This window comes from Prionailurus bengalensis, chromosome C1 (assembly GCF_016509475.1).
Source record: "Prionailurus bengalensis isolate Pbe53 chromosome C1, Fcat_Pben_1.1_paternal_pri, whole genome shotgun sequence".
Taxonomy (NCBI): Eukaryota; Metazoa; Chordata; class Mammalia; order Carnivora; family Felidae; genus Prionailurus; species Prionailurus bengalensis.
In genome coordinates this window covers 188,006,036-188,027,182 of record NC_057345.1, presented here as the reverse complement: position 1 = coordinate 188,027,182, position 21,147 = coordinate 188,006,036, and the positions used below count along the sequence as shown (strand labels likewise).

At 35.1% G+C, this 21,147-nt stretch overlaps 1 protein-coding gene and 1 pseudogene across 4 annotated transcripts in view; one reads left to right on the top strand and one right to left on the bottom strand.

The window, feature by feature from the left end:
* The window catches only part of FAM126B (family with sequence similarity 126 member B), a 91,515-nt gene that overhangs the window by 39,906 nt on the left and 30,462 nt on the right, over positions 1 to 21,147 (top strand). For 3 of the 4 annotated variants that reach the window (XM_043577454.1, XM_043577452.1, XM_043577453.1), the window contains 5 exons: positions 5,165 to 5,248; positions 6,375 to 6,476; positions 10,901 to 11,080; positions 14,015 to 14,095; positions 16,252 to 16,367. In XM_043577454.1, the coding sequence (XP_043433389.1) occupies positions 5,198 to 5,248; positions 6,375 to 6,476; positions 10,901 to 11,080; positions 14,015 to 14,095; positions 16,252 to 16,367 (530 nt within the window). In that variant the 5' untranslated portion in view covers positions 5,165 to 5,197. Of the gene's footprint in view, positions 1 to 5,164; positions 5,249 to 6,372; positions 6,477 to 7,219; positions 7,276 to 10,900; positions 11,081 to 14,014; positions 14,096 to 16,251; positions 16,368 to 21,147 lie in introns of those variants that run through there. The other variant, XM_043577455.1, reaches the window with a different exon arrangement.
* LOC122479514 lies at positions 4,610 to 5,145 on the bottom strand (annotated as a pseudogene).

Below are 21,147 nucleotides of genomic sequence, written 5' to 3'. Positions count from 1 at the left end.
TTAATAAAAATGTAACCTGGGGCACCTGGGTGGCTCAGTTGGTTAAGCGTCTGACTTAATCTCAGTTCAGGTCTTGATTTCAGGATTGTGAGCTCAAGCGCTGTGTTGGGCTCCAGGCTGGGCGTGAAGCCTATTTAAAAAAAAAAAAAAAAAAATGTAACCTAGCTTACTTATTTTTCAGGTGCTTTGTAAGTCAAAAACATTTCTTTAAAAATTTTTTTTAATGTTTATTTATTTCTGAGACAGAGAGAGACAGAGCAAGAGCATGAGTGGGGGAGGGGCAGAGAGAGAGGGAGACACAGAATCAGAAGCAGGCTCCAGGCTCTGACCTGTCAGCACAGAGCCCGACGTGGGGCTCGAACTCACAAACCGTGAGATCATGACCTGAGCTGAAGTTGGTCACTCAACTGACTGAGCCACCCAGGCTCCCCAAAAACATTTTTATTCTCAGTAGCTGTTCAGGTATTTTAGTTTCCAGAGACTTGGTAGGAATTCTCAGAGCAAATGCTGTGGCAAGACTGAAATTTCTTTAGTCTTCATACTATTGGGAAATTTGTAGCTAGATGTGAAAAGGATACTAGTCCTCTCTCTGCATTGTAGCCAGGTGAGCTTTTCAAACCTTGAATCTTATAATCCATCTGCCTAAAATCCTTAGTCACTTTCTATGCTTAAGGCAGACTGTAAATTCCTATTTATACCATCTGGGCCATGCCTACCTTTCTACACCCTCAACATTTGTCCCTTGCTTTTTCGTCACTTGGATCTTCTTTCAGATTTCCTGTGTTTTCTTCTTGCCACAGGGCCATTATATACGCTGTTCCCTCTTTCGAGAATGCTCTTTTCCTAATTCTTTAATTCTACTGATCTTTGTTATCTCACCTTAACTGTTGCCTTAGAGAAGTCTTCTTTGATTCCCTCATCAATGTTAGGTTCCTTTTATTATGCTTTTGTGTGTCATGACTTCTTATTCTTCATCTCTTTGCAAAAATGCATTTAGTTTTCTGTACTAGATAAATGCTTCATTATAGTGACTTTCCATCTGGTTTTATCATTGTATTACCAGCTCCTAGCATAATGGCTGTCATTGTTGGTGTTTAAGAAATACTTATGGAATGGATCAATGAATTTCTGACTAAATCTTGCCTTTGCTTTAAAGTCGTCTCCTGGAGTTCTGAGCAGCTTTCAGAGGCAACTACCTTAGGGTATTTAGACAATTGTTCATAAACATTTTTTATTGAGGTATAATTTATGTAGAGTCAGAGGTACATTAATCATAGTTCTGTCATGGAATCCATTTTTAGGTGAAGAACGAGGTTTCAAAAGGTAGTACCACTTAACTGTTGTTTAAAAGGAAAAAAGGGAATTCTGACATTGATTTGAACAATCATCATAATAAATGTGGGAACCTCACAAAATTACTTCTTTGAAGGCCATTGTCATTTGGATGTATGGCTGTGCTATATTTTGTGAAGGTTTTTTTTTAAATTAATTATTTAGACCTCATTTATTTTAGTTTTTTATTTTAATTTACATCCAAATTAGCATATAGTGCAATGATGATTTCAGGAGTAGATTCCTTAGTGCCCCTTACCCATTTAGCCCATCCCTCTCCCACAACCCCTCCAGTAACCCTCGTTTTGTTTTCCATATTTATGAGTCTCTTCGGTTTTGTCCCCCTCCCTGTTTTTATATTATTTTGTTCCCCTTCCCTTATGTTCATCTGTTTTGTCTCTTAAAATCCTCATATGAGTGAAGTCGTATGATTTTTGGCTTTCTCTGACTAATTTCACTTAGCAAAATACCCTCCAGTTCCATCCACGTAGTTGCAAATGGTAAGATTTCATTCTTTTTGATTGTCGAGTAATACTCCATTATATATATACACCACATCTTCTTTATCCATTCACCCATCGATGGACATTTGGGCTCTTTCCATACTTTGGCTATTGTTGATAGTGTAATTTTTATTTATTTTGAGAAAGAGCAAGCGAGGGGGGGGCAGCAAAAATGGGGGACGGACAGAGAGCGAGAGGCCAAGAATTCCAAGCAGCACAGATCCCACTGTGAAGCTCAAGCTCACAGACTGGCGATCATGACCTGAGCTGAAACCAAGAGTCAGATGTTTAGCCGACTGAGCCACCCAGGCTCCCCTGTGAAGTTATGTTTTAAGAATCTTATTTCTTCAGCAAGAGTTTGTAACTTGAGTGTCCATGTCTATTAATGAGCTTTAGTTGATCTGAACTCCCAGATATTATTTGCAAAATTGTGTATGTATGGGTATTGTGTTTATCTTTTTATGTAGTGTTTATTAATCCTTTTTTCTGAAATTTTATTATGGAACATTTCAAACTTATAATAAAGTAATGATATTAGTGTAATAAAACATATATACCAGTTATTCAGCTTGAATGGTTATTCATAGCCAGTCATATTTCATCTGTACCTAATTAGCTTTCCTTCTTTGACTCCTCCTGCTCCTGTCCTGATTGATTGATTGATTATTTATTTATTTATTTTTATTTTTGAGAGAGAGAGCGCTAGCACAAGCAGGGGGAGAGGGGCAGAGGGAGAGAGAAAGATCCCAAGCGGACTCCATACTCAGCACCGAGCCTGACGTGGTGCTCAATCCCACGACCCTGAGACCATGACTGAGCTGAAATCAAGAGTTGGGCACTCAGCTGACTGAGCCATCCAGGTGCCCCTGCCCTGATTATTTTAAAGCAAGTCTCTGACACATTTCACCAGTAAATATTTCAGTATGTAACTTTAACAAGCAGTATTAAAACAAAAAACAAAAAAAACCCAACCTAACTATAATAGTTATCAAATGTAAAAATAACCTATGATAATTCCTTAATTTTATATCATCAAATAACCAGTCGTGTTCTGCTTTCTCCAGTTGTATCATACACTTTTTAATTGTTTGAATCAGAGTCCAAGAAAGATTCATATGTTGGTTATTGATTTTTTTTAATCTGTTCGGTTTTCCTACTATATTTTTTCCCTAGAAATTTATTTTACTAAATTTATCAGTCTATCTTAACAGCATTTGCTATTTGAAAGTAAAGGAAATGCCTTACTCCTAACAGCATTTGCTATTTGAAAATAAGGGGAATGTCTTACTCCTCTTCATACTCCTTCCTTACATCGTACTTGATATAGTGCATTATAGAGAGACATTAAAAAGTCCTTTTGGAATTGAAGGGGGAGAATTAGAAAATCTGATTCCTCTTTATAGGGACAAATTTAATGTGAAATTTGACACACTTTTAGGAAATACTATCTTTTAATAAAGAAACTTATTTCAGGGGCGCCTGGGTGGCTCAGTCGGTTAAGCGGCCGACTTCGGCTCAGGTCATGATCTCGCGGTCCGTGAGTTCGAGCCCGCGTCGGGCTCTGTGCTGACAGCTCAGAGCCTGGAGCCTGTTTCAGATTCTGTGTCTCCCTCTCTCTGACCCTCTCCCGTTCATGCTTTGTCTCTCTCTGTCTCAAAAATAAATAAACGTTAAAAAAAAAAAAAAGAAACTTATTTCAGTTGCTTTGAAGACATTATTCTCCCCTCAAAGAAGTTCTTTATTTTTTCTAGTTCTTAACTTTTTCTTTTTTTTCAGTGCTTATTTAGTTTTGAAAGAGAGACAGAGTGTGAGCAGGGAAGGGGCAGAGAGGCGGAGACAGAAGATCCAAAGCAGGCTCTGGGCAGACAACAAAGAGCCCTATGCAGGGCTTGAACTAACAAACTGTGAGACCATGACCTCTCCCGAAGTTGGACGCTTAACCTACTAAGCCACGCAGGTGCCCCTAGCTCTTACTTTTTGAGCCTTTAAATTAAATTAAAATCCAAGACCTTTTCATTGTCTTTCTCACTTTAAAAATAATATAGGCTGTGGGGCGCCTGGGTGGCTCGGTCGGTTGGGCGGCCGACTTCGGCTCAGGTCATGATCTCGCGGTCCGTGGGTTCGGGCCCCGCGTCGGGCTCTGTGCTGACAGCTCAGAGCCTGGAGCCTGTTTCAGATTCTGTGTCTCCCTCTCTCTGACCCTCCCCCGTTCATGCTCTGTCTCTCTCTGTCTCAAGGATGAATAAATGTTAAAAAAAAAAATTTAAAAATAATATAGGCTGTTTTAATTTTGTTCTGTAACTCAAGAGTTACACATAATTAGAATATCCTCAGTATTCCTTACCTCAGAGGTAAACACTTAAAAGAGTTTAGTGGATATATTCGTCCAGGCTTTTTTCACATTTTATTTAGTTTTTTAATGGAATTATAGTTCACATAATTGTACAACTTGCTTTTTCTACTTGGATATTTTTCCATTATAGAAAAAATATAAATCTACCTTCTTTAAAGCCCTTATTTGTATAAACATTTATAATCAGTGTGCTGAATATATGACCCTTGATTTCTAGCTTTTCTATATTTGTCATTTATAATTTGTCACATGGTTTGTTGTATGAAATGTAACTTAATTCCAATTGTATATTTGGCAGAAGCTCTAAGCATAGACTATTCATTTGTCTTGGGTAATGTGCAGTTTGATTTTACTCAGTAAACTTGTGTTTTGGTTTTGGTTTTGTTTTATCACAAATCTGTTTATTGGAATAGTTTCTTACTCATCTTGAGTCCAGGTGCTTTAAGAGCTTCTGTCTGAAGGAGCATCCTTCTATAAGCCTTGCTTTTCCTCCTGTAGGCTGGCAGAGGACAGTGGAACAGCCAACACACAAAACAACCATTTGTGCATGGCTAAAGATGGTGGTGATTTTGTAGCATCCTGGGCACTTCACGTCCATGAAGTAGGAGTTGGGGCTCTGCACCAGGTGTTTCTTCTTGTACTTCCTCTTCTCTTCCAGGACAGGTGGAGGAGGTCCTTCACAAGGGGCATGTTCTTGTGAGGAAGTATAAACTTGTTTTTGCCACTTTGAAATATATTTCTTGGGGAAAATATAAAAGTATTAGGAAAAGAAGTTTCAAATATATCCCTGAAAATAGAATTTATTTCTTAAAAATAAGTTTTGTTTTAATTGAGCTCTAGTCTAGAAGTGAGCCTTCTTATCTAAAATATATACAAGGTTAGTTTTTCTGTTAGTGAAAGGTGCACATTCTTTACCTTTGGTAGTTTCTTTAAGTACATGATGCCATCTTCAAGTTTGGTGCTTTTTTTCTTTCAGAGATTAAAAAAAAGGACTACAAGTTAGAAGAAGATGCTGGGATCTGAACGTGGTGTTGTGGAAGAATGGTTATCAGAATTCAAGGTAAATTGGATTGGTGATAAGAATGTATCATATGATTCTATATGTCCATAATTCAAACAGTGAATATGTGCTCTGGAGAAACCGAAACAAATGTTATGATATGAAGTGGAAATGGCAAAATACGAAATAATGTGTTTCTGTAATTGTAACTCTTTAAAAACGCACTAAGGTGAATAATGGCTAGAAGGTAATATGGAAAAATAAAAAAGTTGTTAGGATTGATGAGGGGATATATCCATTTTTAAATATATTTAATAAAAAAGGGGAAGCTTCCAAGCTTTAATAAGGCACAGACATAGGATTTGTGTCTTATATTTTTATTTCCTGTAATTAAAAATCATTCATTGATTTTATTTAAAACTATATAACTTCTGAACACTAATAGAAATAAATGTTTCATAAGTATAAAATGCAAGAATAAAAATATATTCTAGGGGCGCCTGTGTGCTCAGTCGGTTAAGCATCCAACTCTTTATTTCAGCTCAGGTCATGATCTCACAGTTCGTGAGTTTGAGCCCCACATCAGGCTCTGCACTAAGTGCCCTCTTTCCCTCCCCCAAAATAAATAAAACTTACTAAATTATATGTGTGTGTATGTGTATTCTATACTTATTTTTTTTAGACTAGGTTAGTTTTTTTGTTGTTTTAGTGTTTTTATTTATTTTTGAGACACAGAGAGACAGAGCATGAGTAGGGGAGGGGCAGAGAGAGAGGGAGACACAGAATCCAAAGCGGGCTCCAGTCTCTGAGCTGTCAGCACAGAGCCCGACGCGGGGCTCGAACTCCCAGACTGTCAGATCATGATCTGAGCTGAAGTCAGATGCTTAACTGACTGAGCCACCCAAGCGCCCCTAGAGTAGGTTAGTTTAAAGTGACCCTTTTCAGCAAATCTTGGTACGTGTGATTTCTAATAATTTTTCGTGGTTGACTAGTTAGAAGAACTGTACACTATAACGTCCTAACTTAATTTGTCTTATTAACTCTAATGATATTTCTTGTATTAATTATCTTTACTTTTCTTAATTGACTCTATCATAAATCTTTTCAAGAGAAACTGAGGTAAAATATATTTCCTGACTTCCCAAATACTAAGTTTGCTTTTGATTTCCTTTGATGTTTCTTTTAGGCGTTACCTGACACTCAGATCACCAATTATGCAGCAACTTTACACCGGAAAAAAACACTGGTCCCAGCCCTCTATAAAGTTATTCAAGATTCAAATAATGAGGTAGGAAAGTTTATAAGAAAAATAATTTCAACATAGTAAAGTGAAATATGTGTACTAAAACACATATGTAAGTTTTGTAGTTTTCTCTCCTCTTTTTTAAAATCCTTCTTATGGAACTGGAAAACTTTCTTTCTACTGTTTTTCATTCTGATAGTTGCTTTGGCTTTCCCTTTCCCCTTCCCTCTTTATATTTTTAAATGTTTTGACAGATTTGTTCCTGTTGAGGACTGTATGTTTTGAGTCTTGATCTGAGTGACCATCATCTCAATAGATTACTTATTAATTTGAAACTTTTCCCTGTTTCTGTTTGGGATGTTTCCTTTTCTAGAATCCAAATGTTAGCCTTACACTGATTCAGCTTTTTTTTATTTTAAGTATGTTTGCTGTTATTTTATTGACAGTGTGGAAGTGTATATATTACTCTGATCAGTGAACTCAGACTGGTAACATGAAATGATGCTGCTAGTAAATTTAGCTTGAAAATGATTGGAGAAAGCACTATTTAGCCTAAAGAGTTAAGATCAATAAACTTAGAGTAAGAGTTTCCTGTTATTCAGCTTTGTGATAGAAGAAGGAAAAAAAAATTCAGCTGTTGAATCTATATGTTAATTTATGCAAAATACACACATTATCTTTCCATTAACACAATAGTATGACATATAGTTTTATCACCACTGGATTCATGTATGCTTTAAAATGAAAATGAAAGGAACACACAGGAAAGTAGCTTCTTATCTTCCCAGATACAGCCTCCAAGAGTGCCTCTGCTGTGTACTGGAGTGAGTTTGAAGAAGTTCAGGTAATCATCTCCTAACCAGCAGCTTAATTTAAAGTGCATCTTAATTTTTGTCCTACCACTAAAAGCTTGCTTTATTGACCTCTTTCTTTACTATCTCCTAAACTTGGATTGGCTCTCAGTTAGGCTTGCATCTGTTGCTGTTTATAGCAGCAATTGCAGGATTCATTTGCTTCTTTTTCTCTTGCTGTGTATTTATGTTTTATAACTTTAGGTGTAGTAATGTATATATATATATTCATATCCTTTTTGGTTAGGAGTTTTCAAAATTCTGTTTGAATAATGAATGTGTGTTATTTCCTACTCCTTGTTTTGCACTGTCTTAACATTTAAGCTTTGCTTATTAAAATTTGTTTTATGCTTTCTCTTTACATTGTAAGCTCTTCATGAGCAGTGGTCATATAGTCTGTATTTGTTACTTCCCTAGAATCTAGTATATTATCATGTAGATAATGAACACTTAGTAAATATTGATTAGAAGAATAGTGAAACACAAAATGAGATTCTAAAATGCTATCATTTTCATTAACACTCACAAGTATATAAAAAGGATTGGTTTCCTTTTTTATACTTTAGAAGCTCTTACATTAAAAAAAGCTATTCACATTACTTTATATTGTAATACTTCATAATAATGTATGAGACCTTATCATAGGTAGAATTGGAAAATTACAGCTTGAGAGATAAAAGCTCAACACTAGTCATTATAATCAGCCAGTTGCCAGAGCAGAGCTGTCTTTCCACCTTTTCTCCTGTCAGGTTATAAGGTTCTAACCATGTGGTCATATTTCAGAAAAGCAGAATGTAGAGCTCTATAGAATCTCAAACTAATTCTGGATTTCAGTTATAGAAGGAGGCCCCTTTTAGTCCTGATTTTATTGTATTCTGAAACATAACTGTTTTACTTAGTTAACAGGAAATTATTTCAGAAAATCGTCACATGCCACATATAATATTAATTGAAGCTTATGGTGATCTTACAGTTTTGCTTTAAAGACCTTAAAAGCTCTTAAGAAAGTGTATTTCCTAGTTTAGTATTACATATCATGGCCAACCTGTACTGCAGCTGAAATTTTAATCTCCACACCAAACATATTGCTTTATTTCTCATTTCCTTTGTTCTAGAGGTTTCTACACCAAACATATTGCTTAATTTTCCTCATTTCCTTTGTTCCTGATCCTGTAGTCACTCTTGCAGTTCTTCCCCTTCAGGAAGACCTCCATCTAATCGTTACGTTTACCCTGTCACTTTTTCATGATTTGATTCCCTTTCCTTCTTCCTTCTCATGGCTCACTTCTCTCTTTACCCAGCTAAATTTTCATAGGTCATTTCCTTGTAAACATTCTTAGCTCCTTTGCTTCTCATTCCATTCATTAGTTCTTTTTCTTTGGGGGAAAATCTCAACACTGGAAAAAATCCAGCCATCCATCTTCTTCAGGCCTGTACCTGAGCAGCAGAACATACTTGCAGAACACAGTTTTGTTGACTTTCTCCACTTTAAATGTAGGACTAAAAGGCTCAAGGTCACATAATACTGCCTTGCATTCTTGCTTTACTTTCTTGGTACACTGTCCCACTGCATTTTACACCTTCTCTTTCCTTATACTCTTACCCTCCTTTTCCTCATCTCCAGCTTGCTTTCTGTGTCCTTAAAAAAGAAGAAGATAATTGGGAACTCTCATATTTTCCCCTTCCTGTCTACCACTCTACCAGCTTTTCCACCTACATTCTTTCGCCTTTTCTGCTGTTCAGTGGATGAAGTGTCTCAGGTGGTATCAAAGTGTCTCTTGTACTTAGGCCTGGATCACATTCTCTGGCCACCTCAAAGATTGCTCCTGCAGTTATCCCTCCTCATTCCCTCATCATTGATTTCTGACCAAACTCCTCCTCCTCCCCATTTTTAAAAAAAGCAGAGTAAAAATTTTGACAACTCTGTATTTCTTTGCTATGCTTAGTTAAAATGTAGTCTCTTACATGCCATTGTGGTTCTTGCTAGTGAGGAAGGGAAGTTAAGGTCTTTCTAACAGAAACGAATCATAATTGTGCCATGGCAAATAAAATTGAGAGACAGCAATTCTGGAGTCTTTGACTAAAGAGGAAAACAGATTTAAAACATAGATATATATTTTTAATAAATACACTTATGAGAGCAGCAATCTTTAATTCCCCAAAAGAGCTTTTTTGTCAGTACTTTAAAAAGATACCAGCAGTTGACTATTTTCAGAAATTTATTACTTCATTATTGACACTACACGGAATATACTATTTGTAGTTAAATAATCCTTACCTCCTACTCTCAACCTTCATTCTAGTATAAGAAATGTGGGATAGTGGAAGCATCAACTTGGTGTTCGAAGACCTGAATTTTAAGTGTCTTCCTCCACCACTAACTTCTGTGACTTTGAGCAAATTGTCTGACTAGTCTAGAGTTCTGTTTAAGGGGAGAATTGAAATTTTTTGAAGATTGTAAATATTATGACAGTGATTTCACATAATGGGCCTAGTAGTTACTAGACACGAGGGTATACATGTGTGTGAACTTTTTTAGCTTTAAAGTCATTCCCTAAGAGCTAAGCTTAGCTCATCTAAATATATTAACTGTACAGTTAACATTGGGTTTGTTGATTTTTGATTTGCAATCCTGAAAGTAGTGACTTATTCTAGACGGTTAGGTTATTACAGACCTATATAACTTCATTCAAACAGATTTCCAAATGTATATGCATTATTTAATCATTCAGAAAAGAAGGTAGCATATACATACTGAATGACTCATTTTAAAGCTAGTATTAAATTTTAATTTAGACATTTTTTATAGTTTCTTGTCAATGTGTTATTTGCATTTTAAAATCATACCCAGTTTTGTGTGGTCTATAGTTATTTGAACAAAACCGTTTTAGATTGGCAGTACGTGATTAGGAAAAAGGGAGAGGTTTATTTAACCTGCTCATTTTCTTTAGTTTTCAAGGTGATAAAGATCTTCATAAGTCCTATTGTGTGATATCGTATGAAAAATTTAACACTAAAAAAGCTATTCCTATATTTTCAAAATCTTAAATATAATTAGTAGAATTTAAGTCAGTCTTAAAACATAAAAGTAATTCATTTGTTTTACTTGTATGTATGTAAAATATTAGCTAACATTTTGGATATCCAATTATTATATATTGCAAAATCCCTTTGTCTACTGAGTAGTATATAATTTTATTTAAATCATAATCTAAGTTGAGATTTAAAGTTTATTTCCAACAAGAGCATTTGAAGTTTTTTCTTTCAATAGAAACTTTTTAAAGTGGAGGATAGTAAGGGCTGATAATAATAGAAAAGGAAACTTAATATAAATGTAGTACATTGGTTAAATAATTATCTAACAAAGTTAACGGATTAGTGTATTGAAAAATAAGTTGATATTATATGGGCACAAAATACTTAAAGTTAGTAAATTGGTCAGTTTAATATATAGTCTCTGTGCATAAGTAGAGATTAAGGTTTAGGACACATTGATTCAAAATATGCAAAAATTAATACTGAAAATTTATTCTTTAAATATTACACAAGTATATGTGCTTTAAAAAAAACACACAGCAAATGAATAGAAATAGCTAATGTACTTGATTTTCCTTTTAGCTTCTGGAGCCTGTCTGCCACCAGCTGTTTGAGCTCTATCGTAGCTCTGAAGTTCGACTTAAGAGGTTCACACTGCAGTTCTTGCCGGAATTGATGTGGGTTTATTTACGGCTTACAGTTAGCCGAGACAGACAGAGTAATGGCTGCATTGAAGCACTTCTGTTAGGAATTTACAATTTGGTAAGTTGAAAAAGATAGTTTGGGAAACTTTAAGTATTTTGTAAAAATCTTCTGGAGTAATACTTAAAGAATATTTATTAAAAAAATAAATTGAAAGGTCTACTGAGTAATTTATTTGAATTTATGAGAGGCTTAATAAATAATTGCCAATAATACATTTTATAAAATAGGTGAAAATATTATAATTGATAGCATTGTTAATATTTTGTGACTTATCTTTAAATTACTTTATTTGACCAATGTTTATGAATGTGCTCCATTTAAAATTTTTGAAATTTATTTTGAATAATCATTTGATAAAATATTATATACTTGACACTGTATTGTTTGAAATTCTTCTAAGAAATTCTTAAGTATCTTAAACATTATTCTGGGTTTTTTTTTTTTCCCACAGTGTCCAGTTAGGACTTTGGTATTGAAATTCTTGCTCTTTGAAGATATCCTTTGTATTTAGTATTCATTGTAAACAAGCACTCCACATAATAAAATTTTTTTTCCATATTAATTTTTCAAATTTAAATCCAAGTTAGTTAATATATAGTGTAATAATGATATCAGGAGTAGACTTTAGTGATTCATCACTTACATATAACACCCAGTGGTCATCCCAACAAAGGTAAAGTACCTCACAAAACATTGAGTTTCACTGTAAATAAATATTTTCTATACCAGTGTTCAACCCTCAAAGTATTATCCCTTAAAAGATCATTAGAAAACATTTCTATCCCTGGAATGTATATCTGAAGAAAGGGGTATGGCCTTTGAAATCATTTGTATTTTATTTAAAACTAGGCCCTGCCATTTGTTTGCTGTTTTAAATTTGGTCAGGTTACTTAATATCTTGACTTCAGTTGCTTCATCTGTAAAACAGAAATAAAACATTGTTAACAGGATTAAAAACAATTAGGAGAGGCGTGCCTGGCTGTTTCAGTTGGTACAGCATACAACTCTTGATCTTGGGGTTGTGAGTTTGAGCCCCACATTGGGTTTAGAGATTGCTTAAAAATAAAATCTTAAAAACAAAAAAACAATTAGGAGAATCCACATACTACCTGAGGTGTTTAGTAAATGTCATTAATAGTAGTAGCAGTATCAAGTAGTATTAAGGGAGAGGTTTTTTTACATGAAAAGCTGGTCTAGGTATAAAATTCTCTAATTTGCCAATTTGCCTGATTGTTTTTTCTTTTAAAGCAGGAAATTTGTTTCATATATTACTCTCTCCTCTAGTACTTAGCACAGGCACTTAGTAGATGTATGTTGATTTAATAATTGAATTTGGCGTTTTCAATTATGTTGAAAATTAAGCTATCTTTTTACTCATTTTTTTAACGTAATAAAATCCAGTAGTGGGACAAATGAAGCAAAGTATTTTTAAGCAGGATGCTGACAAGTTCTTAACAGTGCTTATTGGTGCTATGGTTTAATTATCTTTTAGCATCTTAAAAATAGTGTACTTACAAAGTAAATGGTCAGTTATATATCAGAATGTAACCCAGGCTTCTGTCTTCTAATTCATTTACTGTCTGTGTTCTTTCTTCTCTGTGGCTCTCAATTTTTCTTACCACCTAGGGTTTCTTTTATATATTTATTTTCTTTTTTTCACTTTCCCTCTCGAGAACTTCTCTCTTGTTTCACATAGCCTCAGAGGGAGTTTTATATTGCCCTCAGCTTAAACAAACTGTAGAACATCCTTCTTCAAGAACACACAAATATAAATAAAAGTTATTTGGCTTAATTTGAAATTTAGGAATAAAAATTAAAGTCATATTGCCTAACTTAAATTAGGTCCATCCGTCTTACCGTAGACTTTCTCTGAGGCATACTGGCCTGAATGTAGTAATAACTAGTTTGACTACAAAATAGTTAAATGATCTCTCCAAGGAATTTTTAAACCCATTTTCCTGCCAAAATTAGAGGTAAGGCCAATGTTCACATATAATTGGTACTCTCCTGTGACATATTAAACAGAAATGAGCCCTACAGAGAAGTTCTTTTGGGTTTTTGTTTTGTTGATAATAGTTATTGTTGTTGTATCTTCCATTTGTGCTGTGTAACTCTCAGTCTGTCTCTGACCTTTCTTCTAGGTCTACTAAGGGGGCAGCCTTCTCTCTCTGGATTTTGTGCTAATTATGAATATATTAATGTGGATTAATATGTAAAATAAATTAATTAAAATTAATTGATATGTAAAAGAAACATAGACCAAATGAGGCAGTAGAGGAAAGGAGTGATAATGGAGGAGCATTTCACCCCTCTATATGCTAGTGTCTATAGGCAGATTTTTATTGATACCTGTAGACCACCAGAGGTACCAGAGACTAGAAATGAAGGACACCATTGTCCTTTTCATTGAAAGATAAAGTGCTTTTAAAAGAAAACAATTTTCTTGCAATTCAGTAAAAATTACCTAAATATGAATCTATTTTTAATCACTTGGACTAATATTCATTATGTTAATATGTAGCTTAAATTGGGTCATTAGTCTTTTGCTGAATAATTGTAACAGTTTTTTTTAGTCAGGATTCATTCTGTTAGAATAATGTGTTTTTTCTTATTTAATAAGTGTATTTCTTGGCTAAAACATATAATCTGTTTGACTCAGATCTAATTGCTTATAATCTCCCTGTCCTATCTGTAAACTTAACATGAAAGATGATTTGTGTGCCTGCTTTATGTCTTTGCTGTCACATTGCATTTGATTTAGTTATAGTATTTAGTTATAGTATTGTGCTGCATATCTCTCAGAGGGTAACTCAACTACTGAACTGTGTAATTTGCTAATAGGTTAGAAAAGATACACTAGGATAGTAATATTTTTTGTATATTGCTATTTCTAAAACTCTTCCTCAGTTGTCAATGATATATTGGTAAATTAAGAATTTTTTTCTTATAGCCCTGTGATTATTTATCTTTGTATGTATTTTTTAACTATAGGAAATTGCTGATAAAGATGGAAACAATAAAGTTCTGTCTTTTACTATCCCTTCCTTATCCAAGCCTTCAATATACCATGAGGTAAGTAAGATTGGAAAGGTAGAATTATTTAAAATTACTCTGAGTAAGATGGGGTGCCTGGATGGCTCAGTCAGTTAAGTGTCCAACTCTTGATTTTCGCTCAGATCATGATCTCATGGTCTGTGAGATAGAGCCCCTCGTCAGGCTCTGCACTGCACAGAGCCTGCTGGGGATTCTCTCTCCTCTCTGCCCCTCTCCCGCTCACACTTTCTCTTTCTCTTCCTCTCAAAATAAACATGAAAAAAATTTTTATAAAAAATTATATTGAATAAGAGATCAAAGTCAATTTTTCACCAGAGATAAACACTAACACATCTTTATTGATTTACTTCTTAACAGTAGGTGCCTGTTAGTGATGTAAAGCTATGCTGTTATCAAGAGAGGCAGAAAGTAACTAATGGAAAATTTCCTCTAGTTCTTATTTATTTCTTTTTCATTCTTATACCACTATCATTTTTACTTTTTTATTAGTCTTTTATGAATTTTTAAAAATATTCTTTGGGGCGCCTGGGTGGCTCAGTCGGTTAAGCATCCGACTTCAGCTCAGGTCACGATCTCGCGGTCCATGAGTTCGAGCCCCGCGTCGGGCTCTGGGCTGATGGCTCAGAGCCTGGAGCCTGCTTCTGATTCTGTGTCTCCCTCTCTCTCTGCCCCTCCCCCGTTCATGCTCTGTCTCTCTCTGTCCCAAAAATAAATAAAATGTTAAAAAAATATATTTAAAAAATATATATATATTCTTTAATTTTTTGAAGTCTTCCATATTCATTAGAAATCTGTGTTAGATTGATTTTTTTATTATTTTTTAGGAAACTGTCTACTTAAAAGGATGTTAATACCAATTATTTCCATTTAAAGGAGTCTATAACTGATGCACTGTGTCTATTCACTAACAGCACACTTTTGAGTTTTGCTTATATTTATTTGAACAATGTGAGAACCCTGATAATCATAATAGGTAGAAGGCTGCTGTTAAGCTGAAATCCTTCTGCCTGCTTTATTTAAGGATATATTCTATGAATCAAGCTTCAGGTCTATAGTGGCCTTTGGTGTATAAAGTTATAAGGAAAGCACTTAAAGAAACTTTACCAGTAGTCCAAAAATTATATTCCATTTTCTTATCAGTAAACAGTATCCTCTTGCTTCACAACTCCATGCTGCTATTTATTTTTTTAATTAATTCCCGTGGGACTTCATTGTGTATTGGAAATAGAATGCCTCCTATTTAGCCAAGACTTGTTTTAGCATAAAATATTTCTGAGAATATAATCTTAATTAGATTTTAATTAAGTTCTGTGTATCATGTTATGAAATAAAACAGAGGATAGTGAAACATTTATGAATGGATGCTTCTAACTTTAGGAACATCTAATCAATTGTGTCACTAGTAAAGAGACATTTGATTATAGTCTTAAATATTGTTTATAACTCTCTGTACCTTGCTTTAAGTTTTTATTTTAATTCCAGTTAACATACAGTGTTCTATTAGTTTCAGGTATACACTATAGTGATTTCAACAATTCCCTTACTTCATCTAGTGCTCATCATGACAAGTGTACTCCTTCATCCCCATCACCTATTTAACCCATGCACCTTGTTTTCTTCATTGTAGAATGGGATTAGTGAAAGTATCTACCTACCTGAAATTAGACAAACTGCAGAATTTAAATGTACAGTGAAGTCTCAAGCCTGTTTTGTGTTCTGGAATACAAATAAATTAAAATTGATGAATCTGAAAAAAATTTTTTTTTATTTTAAAATAAAGTTGATGTTTTTATAACCTTTAGTCTTTCCAGCAACTTTTTTTTTCTTTTGAGAGAGAGAGAGAGAGAGAGCGAGGGGGCGAGCATGAGCAGAGTCAGACACTTAACTGACTGAGCTCCAGGCACCCCTCTGGCAACTTTTCTTATTCTGTGTTCTAAATATAGATTCATTCCATAATCTTCCAAAAACAAAGCAGTATATTTTTAGTTTTATGTATTATATATAATTTCCAAAAAGAGCTGTAGAATATATGTAATTGAAAAATGCAAAAGGTTTTAAATAAGAGAAATGGTCTTAAACTGCCTTCTGCTAAAACAAAGCTAAATGTCCTTATATGATACAGATTTTTACTTCATTTTAAAGACACAGTCTCATACTTTACCTTATTTTTGTAGCCCTCAACAATTGGATCCATGGCTTTGACAGAAGGGGCATTGTGTCAGCATGATCTCATCAGGGTTGTTTATAGTGATCTTCATCCTCAGAGGGAAACATTCACTGCACAAAACCGGTAATGGTCAAAACTGTAGATAATAATAATTATTAATTTATGCTTAATAGTTAACTCTAATTACTTTGGTTCAAGTTTGGTGAGAGAAGAAGCAAAAGGTTTAAAATGTCATACTAGTGAAATACATTATAGTAGTGAAATACCTATCCATCTAATGCATGGTACTGTGTGTAGTCATCTTGTGTAAAGCAAAATAAAAACTAAAAGTGTGGGCTTAAAGTCAGCCAAACCAAGGTTTGTGTTCTAGCACTATATGTTAAAAGGTCTCCCTCTCACGCAGTTTATTTATTCTCTATACCTTGCTTTCTTCAATGCAGAATGGGTTAATAGAGTACCTACCTTCCTGAAGTTAGGCAAACTGAATGCATAGTCCCCGAGACTTCCCTTACTTCTGACACTAACTGCAAGTTTGGGAGGGTTCCCATAACCTCACTTAGGTTTGATAACTCACTAGAAGGACTCAGAGCTCACTGAATGAAAGCTGTTTTATTCACAGTTAAGGTTTATTACAAGAAAAGGAAACAGATGAAAATCAGCCAAAGGGAAAGATGCATAAAATAGAATCAGGAGGGTTCCAAATGCAAAGTTTCTATTGTCCTCATCCATGGAGTCAAGATGCTTCCTCCTAAAAAAAAAAAAAAAAAAAAAAAAAAAAAAAGGGATGCATTCCTCCTCTCCCAGCATCAGTGTGTGACAGGATAGAGTCAAGTTCAATGTCCAGACTTTTCACTGGGCTCCATTATTGTAGATATGACTCATTAGATTTATTTGCTCACATGGTTGATCTCCGCCTCAAGGTTGGTTGAGGCTGTGTGACCCAAAGCCCCACCCTAAATCACATGGTGGTGGTTGTTTCTAGTGTGGCCAGTCCCCACCTTAAACAAAAACACTCCTGTCAGGTATGACATAGGTTGCTTCCTAGCGGGGAGGCTAGACTTCTTTGGGCAAGGCCAAATTCTTTACTATACAGACTATGCCTTGGCCATCGGCCAAGTCTTTTAAACAAAAACAATCATGTTTATCTGGGCATAAATATGACAGACACATTTATATGACAGACACAGATAGCAATGTGATCATTATGAATAAGCCCAACATTTGAGGAGCCAGTGTCAATTAGGGATAGATTTGAAGAAACAACTGATTTATTCTGTAAAGCCACTACATACATACTCATATTTTTGTACCAGTTTGAATATTTTCTATCCTGCTCTACTCCATCTGCTGCTATTTGTACCTTATGATAAACTTGAGCAGAAATATTGATCATAGAAATTAGTTGATGATTAGCTAAGTCCAGTTTTTCCCTCAGGCCAGTCATTTTTTACTCACATTCATCCTAAAGAGGCTTTAACTCAATTTACCAATACATCAATATTTGTATTATAACCTTACCAACCATGCCAGTGTTACACCATATCACAGAATGGTAGTAGGTGTGACCTGAAAAATAAGAGGCAGACATACTGGCATATTACTAGAGTCTTAGTTAACTATTACTGCAGTTCCTCCTCATATATTACCAAGATGTCTCCCAGAACAATGCCACTTAGATTTGCAGGCTTCTGTTTGACTTTATCAGGTTCTAAAATCAGGAGTGGTCTCACCAACATATGGTTTCACCCTTTGAAGAATCTGATGTACCAAGAGACAGTGTCGTCTCTTGCTTTTAACCTCTCATGGTGGCAGTGTAATATTGAATTTCTCTCGTTGCATAATCCATTTATTAATTCCTTTATCTCAATTAAACACTCTGACCTGTCTCCATTTGTACCCAAACTTTTCTACTTTAGAAGGGATGTTAAGTTTGGCCACTGTGCTGGTCCAGATTGCTGGCAGCAATATTAGCCTAGCGTGTGGCTCCCCTCAGTCCACTCCCATCCCTATAGGTAGATTTACCTAGGTACAGACCTAGTGGGCTCTTGACACTAGGTGATACATCTGTACTCAGTGTCAGCCCAGTTTTGCCAGATGAGATGATGGCACAACCCACCCCATCAGGCTCTTGGGAATTTTGAAGATACAGTTATAGTTTCTTGCTTAGAAATCCTCTGCTTCTGGCACCTGCACTTGCAGCCCTACTCCTAGACCAATGCTTTAGGTAGAAAAAGAAAAGTTGAAGTGATGTGGGGAAGAAAGAAGTATAGTTATACCACCATGTTCTGAAGAAGTATGTAGTCTTACCAACATTATCCTACCCACTGCTTTCCACATCCTTAACCTCATATTAACATACATGATTGTTGTGAGGAATAAGTGAGCTGATGCTTGGCATAGTGCCTGGCATGCTTACCACATGTGCCTGGCACATAGTGAATGTTAGTCATACTGTCATTTGTTGTATAATATTTTATGTTTGTAGTAAAACAGTATTCTTGTTGGTTATAACATTTGAGTTATGGAAGGAATGTAAAATTAGACAAATTTCCACAGTCATTTACCTCTGATTGGTGCTTCAGTCTGGAATTCTGGTTCTTCCTTTGGGTCTTTCCAATATTACATATATGATAGAAAATGCGTTGGCTTTCCTTGCATCCTAACACATTGTTTTGGAATTCAACTTTAGTGATCATCCTTTATTAGCCAGCAGAGTGCTATATAACACTTGGGGAAGGCTTTATCCCAACTTAAAGTAACAGCTTAATTTTTTTTTTCTAGTTATATTGGTTTACTTAAATAATTTCACAATATTAAATTTACATTAAAAGAGTGGTTCATAGTGTAGTCTGCAGATTGATTTGCATAAAAATCATCTGGGTACCTGGTTCCTTTTTTGTTTTCTAACTCTAATTTTTGAAAGTATAACATTATATACTTGTGGTAAATTTTAAATAGAAGAGAATATAAATAGATGAGAATAAATGGGAATACAAAGAGAATAGTATGTGTCCTCCATTTCTACCCTCAGTAGTTAAAATGTTAGTCATTTTGTTGTGTGTCCTTTCAGAATATTTTAATGCATGCAAAAGCACATATTCAACTTTAAACACATGCAGGCCCATACACACTGGGCTCCATTATACATATTGTTCTGCAACTTTTTTCCGTAAGAATAAATCTTAGGGGTGCCTGGGTAGCTAAGTCGGTTAAGTGTTCAACTCTTGATCTCAGCTCAGGTCTTGATCTCAGGGTCGTGAGTTCAAGCCCTGAATTGGGCTCCGTGCTGTGCCTGGAGCCTACTTTAAAAAAAGGCGGGGGGCAGGGGGAAATAAATCTTAGACTTACTTCTATAACAGCATATAGAGATCTCCATATTCTTTTTTTTTTTTTTTTTTTTAAATTTTTTTTTTTCAACATTTATTTATTTTTTGGGACAGAGAGAGACAGAGCATGAACGGGGGAGGGGCAGAGAGAGAGAGGGAGACACAGAATCAGAAACAGGCTCCAGGCTCTGAGCCATCAGCCCAGAGCCTGACGCGGGGCTCGAACTCACGGACCGCGAGATCGTGACCTGGCTGAAGTCGGACGCTTAACCGACTGCGCCACCCAGGCGCCCCTCCATATTCTTTTTTAATGACTACTTAGTATTTCATTATATATATATATGTATATACATTCATATATATATATACACACACATATATATATATATACACATACATACACACACACACACACACACACACACACACACACACACACGTACATACCCTGTCGGTTTTTTAGCCAGTCTTACATTGACTAAAATTTAGGTTGTTTTACTTTTTTGCTACTGTAAACAATATTGCAGGGAACCTAGTTTTGTTTTGTTTTTGTATATATATATATTTGGTGCATAGGAGCACCAAAGTTATCTGTAAGATAAATTCCTAGTGATGAAATTGCTAAGCTAAAGATTGTCTCCTTTTTCACTTTGAGTAGGTATTTCCAAATTACCCTCCCCCTGAACAACTACACCAGCAATATCCTACCAGTAGTTTGAGAAGGCCTATTTCCTCATACTGACCCCCAATAGTGGGTATTTGAAAAATTTTTAATCTTTGCCAATTGATCATTAAAAATTGATGTTACATTGTTTTATTTGTCATTCCCTTAATTATGACTGGGCGTAAACACTTTTAATATATTCATCAATTATTTTTCCTGACTTATGAAATGCCTATTCATGTCCTGTCTCCATTTTTCATATTGAACTGGATATTTTTTCCCCTAGTGATTTGAAAGAGTTTTTTAAATATTGAGAAAACTGCACTGTTTTACACCTTGCACATTTTCAGTTAATTATTAATTTTTACATTATTTTTAATTAAGGTATACTTCATATACATTAAATTCACCCCCTTTAAAGTGTACAATTCATTGATTTTTAGTATATTTACAAGATTGTGCAACTAGTAACACTGTTTAATTCCAGGACATTTTGGGGCACCTGGGTGGCTCAGTCTGTTGGGCATCCGACTTGGGCTTAGGTCATTATCTCACAGTTTGTGAGTTCAAGCCCCACGTCAGGCTCTGTGCTGATACCTCAGAGCCTGGAGCCTGCTTTGGATTCTTTGTCTCCCTCTCTCTCTGCCCCTCCCCTGCTCATGCTTTGTCTCTCTCTCAAAAATAAATAATAAAATATTTAAAAAGAAATAAATTAATAATTCCAGGACATTTTTATCACACCAAAAAGAAATTCCCCTTTCCTTCCCTCCAGTCCCTGGCCACCACAAAACTTACTTTTCTATCTGTAGATTTCTGTCTATTCTAGACATTTAGTGTAAATGGAATTATGCAATATGTGGCCTCTTGTGTCTGACTTTGTAGCATGTTTTTAAGATTCATTTATGTGGTGTTG